Below are 9,500 nucleotides of genomic sequence, written 5' to 3'. Positions count from 1 at the left end.
CAACACACCGACTCGTGCTAATTCTCCCGGGTCCAGCGGATTATATGTATATATATATCTATCTCAATTGATTAACGGAAAAAAAGACTGCGTACCAGGAGGAGGAGGTGGTTAGGGACTGATGGCGACGGCGGCGACGATGATGGGACGTCCGGCGCGAGGCTTTTGTCTGCTGTTTTCTGGTAGGGGGACTAGTAGGTTAGTTAGTCGCGAGCAACCGGAGCAGGCGAGCAGCACACACGCGCCCCGGGCCCCGGCCCGTAGGTGCTGCCAAATGCGGGCCCGGCCGCGTGGGCCGGAGAGGGTGGGATGATGACGCACGAGGGGCCCACCCGCACAGCGACGGGGTGACGGACGGGGGAAGCTGGTCAGAGCAGCCGAGGCGGGCGAGCGCGGCTCAACTCGCGCCGTGACAGGGGAGGAGGATTAGCATATGGTCCGGGCGGCCGGCTGTGTGGCCTCTCTCGGTTTCGGACCGGGAGTACAAATCAATCTCTCCGTGGAATCGAATTGAAAGGACGTTAGTGTTTGCACAGAGATGGTAAAAGCATACGGTCGCAAACGATGAGAAAATGCATGATGTGAAAGACAAAAAAGAAGAGATGTGCGTGGACCATTTCAGTTCCAATCAACCTTAATTTCTTTTCATTCTGAAACTATTTATGGTAGTATTACTGAAACTGGATTTTCTATATATGTTTGCTAGTTTTACCTAAAACAAATATTTGTGCTTACTAGATTGATAAGCCGAAGAGGTAGTACTAGTCAAGAAATTTGTAGTAAGAGTAAAAAAAAAAAGGTCACATGCTCTTGTAAAAGGTAATGACAAAGACAAGAAGCAAAACCCTTATTTTTCATTAGGTTTTGGAACAAAAGGTGACGAATTTGAGGAATAGGACTAGAGTGGTAGAGCCCAACCTATGTTCTTGTGGTGAGATAAAATCCGGTGTCTAGTAAAATAAATAGCTATAGTTCATAGCTATATCTACCCACCGTCTCATATATGTACGTCCCACTAACCATCCTCTATAATATAACCACACAATAAAGCGTCCTATAACTTATAATTGACTAGAATAGGACACGGACCGGTACGTATCTTCGTTCATACAACATGTTCATATCGATATGAGTTTCTAGCTTGTACATAACGTGACATAACTTTCGACAAATATTGTTATACAAAATTACACACGTCTCGCTGTACATGAAAAAACAAAATCAGCGGTGACATAGCCCAAAATAGTATGAGCTGTCCTCCACGAAACCCCTGGCCATCTCAGCAAAAACAACATAATACTACTTATACATAAAGGTATATACTCAAACCATCTTTGTAAAGACATGCTTCAATTAACCATCCCAAACAAATTTAGGCCCTGTTTGGTTCCAAATAAGTCATCTACTTATAAGTTAAAAAGTGAAAAAAGTGACTTATTTTGCCAAACACCACCAACTTATAAGTCACCCCTGCTTATAAGTTTTAAGTTGGTTCACCCCTGCTTAAAACTTATAAGTCATCCTTTTTCGCGTGGGGCCCACACCTTTAATGAACTTATAAGTCATCTACAACCAAACAGGCATGACTTATAAGTTACTGATTTTCAATCACATGACTTAATAAGTCAACTGACTTATGGAAACCAAACAGGGCCTTACCATAACTGCATGATAGATACCACAGGAACACAATATTCGTCTACAAGGAATCGGCGTCGACACGACATAACGGAAAAGGTTGCATCGATCCCAAATCTTTTTGTTTGCCATCCATTTCCAGCCCAAAAGGCAAAAAAGGATAAAGGATGCGTGCAGAAATAAACAAAAAAGAGGGGGTGCTACTGAACAAAAAGAGAGGGCGCAGCGCCAGCGGCACCAATTCACCAACTGCTGTCTCTATTTCCTTGTAGCGCTGAGCGAGCATCAGAAATTCAGCAGTCCAACGCGTCTTTCCAGTCTTCGGCCCCGGCAAGCAAGACCGCAAAGGCCACTCCTTTTTCTTCTCCGCCCAAACCGCCGCCTCCTCTCCTCTCGACCTCTCCTCTCCTCTCCACTTCTCAGGGTCTCACCTCAGTCACCTCCACAGACACACGCGCGCGCGCGCTCTCTCCTCCTCCTCCTCCTTCTCTTCCAGTCCCGGCAACGGAAGCTTCACTGCTGCGCTCGTCTCACTGGTAAGTGTCCAGTCTGGTTCTCCCCCCTTCAACGGGGTCAGCTTTTAGTACAACCGTGATCTTTCGAGAGCGATTCACTGCATGTGTATCACCCTGGGACGTGCTTTGTGTACTTGTTGCCTTGGGCCCTGGCTTTGTTCTTGATGTGGTTTTGGTCGCCCGTGCCTCGTGATTGGCGTTTCTTGGTGGGGTTTGTTTGTCGTGTCGCGATTCGCAAAGGGGGCAAGAACAATGCCAGGGATGGTCCAAATGGAGATGGACGATCGCGTGGGATTGATTGATTGATGCAGGCGTAATGTTTCGATTGTGGTTTCTTTTATTTGTTCCGACAATTTGGTAGACGGATACGGTTAGTGAAATTTTTATCTTATTGATCACAGCTGTTCTTGTCTGTCTGAATTTATATCAGCTCAATCCTCGAGGGAGAAATGAAAAAAGGGGAAAGATGGGTGTTGTGATGGATTTTGGTGTAGAGAAATGAGAGGAATGGCAATTTAGTTGTTGAGCGAGTGACCGCTTTTGTTTGTATGTCTCTGTTTTTTTGGCTGACAATATCTCTGTTTCGCACTAGCCAGAAGGCATAAATGCAGTCGGTTGTTGATGACCTCTAGTTATGAGTCGTATGATGGACATTCAGGGGCTTTTAAGTGCCCCTGTAGTGTCCGAGATAAATGATAGCTGGCGTTTTTACAATTATTGTATCAGTTCAGCGTTTCTGATTACTGATTAGGCGAGAACTGAACTAGTATGACGTATGAGTACGGGAGCAATTGATGGTAGCATTGTTGAGAGGAAAAATATTCAGTGGGTTTAACTATAGGGTCGTATATATTCTGCCGTCAAAATGGATGATAGTGTTCATTTACCGTTTCTTAACTGGAATATCTGAATCAGTTGCTGTTTTGTTCTAAGAAAATTAGGTCGAATGGCTGTAGAGTAAAGAAGGGAAGTTGTGTTCACCTGGCAATGTGATAATTTTTTTTTATTTAACATGACTGCCGAAACTTCAATTACACTTTTTTTAGAAAGACCTTCAATTACGCTTTTACTTGTCGTGTATTTGTTTATAAAAATACAAAATGCGGATGGAAGCCTGTGTTGTGTCTAAAGCTGTTATATTTGGTTGCTATCAGTAGTTGTACACCTCTTTTCTAATAGTTCTGCCACCGGTGAGTAATGGAGTATGTGCTTGATTCTATTGCCCATCCCAACTTTCATTTTCTCAGGAAAAATCCAGACTATTGAAAAATTCAATCCCCCATGACCCCATCCGTAGAAGATTTCTATGCTTAACTGCCATGAACATGACAGTGATGTGTGCTGAGGGCCTGAGGGTCACCTGTCAACCGTATGCAGTAAACATGGGAGAGTTCAAATTAGTTGGGCATATTTTAATGTTGCTTATTCAAGTGATTAACGTGTGTTCCAAAAATGTATTTCTTCAAGATCTTTATCCTCGCATGGATCATTTGATTATATACTTTTGCATTATTGGCCCATACATGCAATCTATGAAGAATTGACAGCTGTTCTTTTAGCATCATTATGTCCTGCCTTTGTATAAAAGGAAGCATTCTGGACATCTACCATTCTCTTTAATGACTGACTGATTTTCTCTTTTGAATGCAGGCATCACCATATTGTCAACCGGGCATATTTTCAATCTGTAGAAGCCATCTTTTAAAGAACATTTTGGGCAGAGATTGCCAGTACCATTTCTTGTGGTTAACATGGACTTCTCAGCTGGTTCCTACTTCTCATCATGGCCTGTCAATTCTGCTTCTGAGAGCTACAGTTTGGCTGATGATTCAGTGGAATCATATGGAGGAGAAGGTAGCATGCCACCTTCAAGCTATTTCATGACAGCTAGATCAGATCACAATATAAAATTCAGTGTGCATGAACAGGATTCCACTATGCTTCCAAATGAACAGTTGACCTATGCTGGTGCTGGCCAGACTGATCTGTTACCTGGTGATACTCTATCTAGGCATAAGCTTTGTGAAAATCTTCTGGAGCTTCAACGACTGCAGAATAACAGCAATCTGCAGAGTAATTTAGTGGTCCCAGGAGTGCTTCGGCACAATTCAACACCTGGGGTCTTTCATCCGCAGTTGAATACTACTGGACTTTCAGAACTGCCTCATGCCTTATCTAGTTCAATTGATAGTAATGGAAGTGAAGTTTCTGCTTTTCTTGCTGATGTAAATGCTGTTTCTTCAGCCCCAACTTTGTGTTCCGCATTTCAAAATGCTTCTTCATTCATGGAACCAGTGAATCTAGAAGCTTTCAGTTTTCAAGGGGCACAAAGTGATTCTGTTTTGAACAAAACAAGCCATCCAAATGGGAATATCTCAGTGTTTGACAGTGCTACCTTGGCATCACTTCATGTAACTCTCATTACAGAGATAGCTGCTGCTTCTTCCAAAAAGAAAAAAACTACATAGACAGCTGCTATGCATTTATCTCATTCAGTTAAATTAATTTTGGGTTCCTTTTGTAATACAGGATAGCAAAGAATTTATCAGTGGTAGGCTCCCCTCGTTTGCTAGTGTCCAGGAAGCAAACCTAGCTTCTAGTGGTTTCAAGACTCAGAAGCAGGTTATTTATATAAACAATGCTATTGAAGAGAATATCTGAACTGCATCTTACTGTTAATTTGAACTGTACCAGTAACTCAACTTCCATACTGCAGGAGCAAAATGCAATGTGCAACGTTCCTATCCCTGCTTTCACTGCACGTAATCAAATGTCAGTTGCTGCAACGCAAGGAGCACTGATCCCTCAAAAGGTTTTTATGTTTTCTCTTAAAAGAATACATTTCTGCTCAGTCACTGTGTTCCTTTTATGCTGTCTTTCAAGATTGTACCTGACATGGGGTTGTTATTTCAAATGTTTAGATTCCTTCATGGATCAATGAAAACAAAAGTGAGGGTCCTGGTAGCCATCCTTCTGATGTACAAACCCAACCAAATTCAGCTGGAAATGGTGTTGGCGTGAAGCCACGAGTAAGGGCTCGTCGTGGACAGGCAACTGATCCTCATAGTATTGCTGAACGGGTGAGTTTCTATTTATGTGATCAGTCCACTTAAGTGCAAACTGATGAGTTACATATAATATTTTTGAATTATTTGTTTTGCTGCTTTGTGTAGCATAAGTTTAACTACAATTTCCTATATGTTGCAGCTTCGCAGAGAAAAAATTTCAGATAGGATGAAAAGTCTGCAAGATCTTGTCCCGAATTCCAATAAGGTACATTTCTTTGGGTGTTTAACTTGTCTGGTGCATTTTCATAAACTGCAACTGCAGTTACTAAAATTGGTCATCGAGCTAATTATCAAAACTTTGCTACTTATATATGTAATGGGAACATGTGTTTCTTAGTTGTGGCTTGAAATCTGCAAGTGACACAATAGAATGGATCATTTATTAAATTTAAGGTACTTCTTTGGGGTTCACAATTTCAAGTCTTCAACTCTACAAATACAATGGAGTGAATGTTGAATTTGTTTGGGCCAATAATAGTCGTTACCTTTTTAGCCATTGGTCCAGTTCTACTGTGATGAAGCTATAAAGACAGGTTTAATGTTTGTTTGGATTGGATGTGTTTCACTGGAAAGTTTTGGATCTAGTTGAAAATTGAACTAAATGCTACATTCCAACGAAATAGCACCCATCCAGGTATCCAAACTCCCTGTTCCTGTTGATGCAGAGCTTGTTTAGTGTAGCTATAATTTTGAAAATAGTTTAGTGTAGCTAAAATACCATGCCAAGGAAGACAGCAGTTTTACCTTTCTTTAAAGTTGTTCATTTTGTTTAATTCTCTTGAATAAGATGGAGTGACAAATCTTTTGATGCAAGCAGGCAGACAAGGCATCCATGCTGGATGAAATCATTGACTATGTGAAATTTCTTCAGCTTCAGGTCAAGGTATGGCTGTGAACAGTTTTTGAAACAAGCACAAGTAATTTTTCTGGTTACGTGAAAGGTGATTAACACTCTTCCCTTTTACCTGATTTCATTCAGGTCTTGAGCATGAGTAGGCTAGGTGCTCCAGGAGCAGTCCTTCCCCTTCTCACAGAATCTCAGACTGAGGTGCCAAACCTTCTAATTTTCAAGTTCCAGGAATCCTTGAAAAAAGTATTGTTGTTTTAGAATTGGTGATATACACTTCAGTCCTTTTGAGCTATGACATGACATAATAGCTTATAACAGCAGTCCTTTTCTTTTTTGCTAATAGCAGTCCTTTAATTCCACATGCACTGTAGTTGCATTTGATACAGATTTGCTCCTGCTTTAACATTGATATACTTCAATCTACTTATCCATGCACTGTCATGATTCATGTAGGGTTACCACGGTCAACCTCTGTCGGCTACAACCAACGCACAAGGATTACTGGATGCACTAGACCCGGAAGACAGTTTCGTCTTTGAGGAAGAGGTTGTGAAGCTAATGGAAACCAGCATCACCAGTGCAATGCAGTACCTTCAGAACAAGGGGCTCTGCTTGATGCCAGTTGCCCTTGCTTCCGCCATATCCATCGCTGCACCCATGAGCATGAGGAAAACAACTGCAGAAGACAGTACTCAGACGGCTGAAGAATGCAGCAAAACCCGTAGAAGTACAGGATAGGAAGTTAGTCTGACCAGAGTTCATGGCCTCGTCTACTAATTTGCCTCCCAGAATCAGTTTTTTTTTTTGTACCTATTGCGCATCAGTTGATTTTGCCTTTTTCTTTTTGCCTTCTCTTTTCTTTTTTGCCGTATTGCATCAGGTTGGTTGCTCAGCGATAGTTGCGTTTCAGTAACTTGAACTGTATCTGGATGATCTATCTGATTTCCCTTTTGTGCATAGAAAAAAAGAGTAAAATCTACTGGTTCTGGCGTTCTGCTATATGGGATCTATGATCAAACATATCCAAAGTGATCCTGTGATGGTACCTGGTTGGGTGTTTCTTGTCGATGATAGCTCTTGCCCGGCTGTCAGTTTGTTAGCTGTAGCCATCTGCCGTCAGTTTCAAAGGATGTGCTGTAAAGCGTTGACAGGGGACGTCTGCTTTTGTTTTACAGAAATCTCTCATCGGAAAATGATGTCGTTTCGGTTTGGTGCAGTGTTGAAGAACCTGCAATGACAACAAACCTCACAATCTACAACTGAGGACTGCAGTGAATCTGAATGGTGGTTAAGGCAGAGACTGAACTGATGAAACAAGTAGTCTTCTACCGGGTTCTGTGGCTATTCCGTCAGATGGTTAAGACGCCAAACTAAATCTGACATGACACGTCAACCAACATGTCCTGTCAAGAGCCTGAAAGAATGATATTGTTTCCTGTGGCGGTGTCACGGCTACTTTTATCCTCTAGCATCCAATAACTGAAGATGAGTAGCCACCATGATAAAGGCCTGCCCCAAATCTTCAGGAGTGGTTGCATATTTTCTCTCGTTACTAGTCCATCAGTGCTGTTGCTGGAGTTGTCAGTATTGTTGGTTGTGACCAAAGCTATAGAGAAAGCTAGAACCTGAGCTGTTACTGGAGCACGTTTCTTGGAGGCTTTAATTCCTGCACCTTGATGTTTTACTTATATCTATACAGGTTTTCCCACTTGGTTTTCCCAGTTTTGCTCCTCCATGTTGTCTCGAGGGCAACTATCTGTAATCTCTTCTCCTCTATGCAATGAAAATGGGCGTGAACTTCTGCCAGTTCTGTTAAAAAAGGGCCCATCAACTAATTACAATCCTTTGTCCAACATCTCTATTAGTGTTTGTGCCCTAGAAACCTTAGCTTAAGCTATGTATTTGACATTTTGACATGCTAATCGCTTCTTGCATGTATACATATGTGGCATGCAGGTGACACGCATGATGCATGTATACAAGATGTTAGTTTTTTTCGATATACATCAACAACACTAGAAGTGGTAATTTGAGATTATTTTTCTACCGACAAAGTTGGCTAATTTAGATACAGTTTTAGGGAGCCATTTTTAATAATGGTAGAGGTGGCTAATTTAAAAACAAATTTAGGAGGCTACACTAGATTAATTTCTTTCCTAATAACAACATACTTGCATAATTTAGATGAAGATTTATAGGGTTATTTTTCATAATGGCAAGGAAGGGTACTTTGAATGTAATTTTTTAGGGTTACTGACTATTTTTCAAAATGGTACATAAACGTATTTTTTAGAAAACACATAGATGAAATAGCTATTATTGTTAATGATGATTATAGTCTATTGAGTTGATGGTTAAATGTTTTTGTTGCGAGAATTTATAGGATTTACTCTTTTTTCAATAGGTTAAAAAAAGTAATAATAGTAAGATAAACAACCAAGTTCCTTGTTGAACTATGTAAAATATGGTTCTTCAAGATTGACTATCAATTTGTGTCTTATAGGGCATCATCTGCCTCTAGGTTTGGCAACCATTTAGGTAGGGGTGTGTCTAGCACAAAGTCGGTTGAAGCTCAAGCCCCTCTACCATCGCTAAAAGTATGGAGCCCCTTCTAAACCGTGGTACAAGTTTGTAGTCACTAAAACTTAGGAGGGACTAAATGTAGATAATAAGGAGGATGAGCCCCTCAGAGCATACGTTTCTAGATTCACTACTGATTTAGGGTCCTTGAAAGCCAGTGATCGGTGTTGTTTCCATCACCACCATGAAGCTTATCCCCAATCGCCCGTGCTTGTACATTATGTTGGAGAATCATTTTTTTGTGGACAACATTGAGGAAGAAGAGTAAGAGAAGCAAACTGGTCACATTCAAAGTGTCATTTATTTCTATCCTAATCGTTAGAAGTATTTGCTATTAAAATGAAGTGCCTCCGAACCAACAGGAAGCTACTCTGTCTATTCTAAAGTGTAGATCGATTTATGAGTTTTATGTCGTACGTCAAACTTTTTTTTAACTTTGACTGTAAAACAATATATTAGCATCTATAATAAACAAATACATACAAAAACTTCGAGCTAATGAAACTAATTTAGGTTGTGTTTGGTTCAACTCGTGGAAAGTGTTTTTGCTGTGAAAAAGCAGAAAGCCAACCAAACGGATGGATCTTGAAGCTGCTTTTCAGAAGCAACTGCCTCTGTCTAGTATAATTTTTGCAGCACCTTGACTCTGCTTTTGGCTTTCAGCCTTTAGCTTTTGCAAATGGGTAGAAATAGAGAGACGTTTTGTAGCTGTTTCATGTGAGACAAAGAGGGAGAGGGTAGGTTTTAGTTGCTTCAACCATACAGCTTATAACTTTTTCACACAACTTTTTCACAGCTCACAACTGAACCAAAACATATTCTTAAAGTTATAGATGTGTAATTTTTCTA

At 40.9% G+C, this 9,500-nt stretch overlaps 1 protein-coding gene across 1 annotated transcript; it reads left to right on the top strand.

Moving 5' to 3' along the window:
- The first annotated feature begins 1,905 nt into the window (after nt 1–1,905).
- LOC136532796 (uncharacterized) lies at nt 1,906–7,050 on the top strand. Its single transcript, XM_066525382.1, has 9 exons — nt 1,906–2,174; nt 3,804–4,564; nt 4,683–4,775; nt 4,870–4,965; nt 5,075–5,233; nt 5,361–5,426; nt 6,039–6,104; nt 6,201–6,269; nt 6,525–7,050. The coding sequence occupies exons 2-9, from the start codon at nt 3,905–3,907 to the stop codon at nt 6,807–6,809; spliced, it is 1,494 nt and encodes a 497-aa protein (XP_066381479.1). The 5' UTR covers nt 1,906–2,174; nt 3,804–3,904; the 3' UTR covers nt 6,810–7,050.
- Nucleotides 7,051–9,500: the final 2,450 nt, after the last annotated feature.

This window comes from Miscanthus floridulus, unplaced genomic scaffold (assembly GCF_019320115.1).
Source record: "Miscanthus floridulus cultivar M001 unplaced genomic scaffold, ASM1932011v1 fs_714_2_3, whole genome shotgun sequence".
Classification (NCBI taxonomy): domain Eukaryota; kingdom Viridiplantae; phylum Streptophyta; class Magnoliopsida; order Poales; family Poaceae; genus Miscanthus; species Miscanthus floridulus.
Note: the sequence above shows the minus strand (reverse complement) of the source record. Positions and strands in the feature narration are given on the sequence as shown.

Excerpts from the sequence above, each read along its gene's own strand:
- LOC136532796 (XM_066525382.1), top strand. The coding sequence starts at position 3,905 with ATGGACTTCTCAGCTGGTTCCTACTTCTCATCATGGCCTGTCAATTCT. Across the intron at positions 4,776-4,869 it reads GTTTCAAGACTCAGAAGCAG|GAGCAAAATGCAATGTGCAA; the intron begins GTTATTTATATA and ends TCCATACTGCAG. Across the intron at positions 5,234-5,360 it reads CTCATAGTATTGCTGAACGG|CTTCGCAGAGAAAAAATTTC; the intron begins GTGAGTTTCTAT and ends TATATGTTGCAG.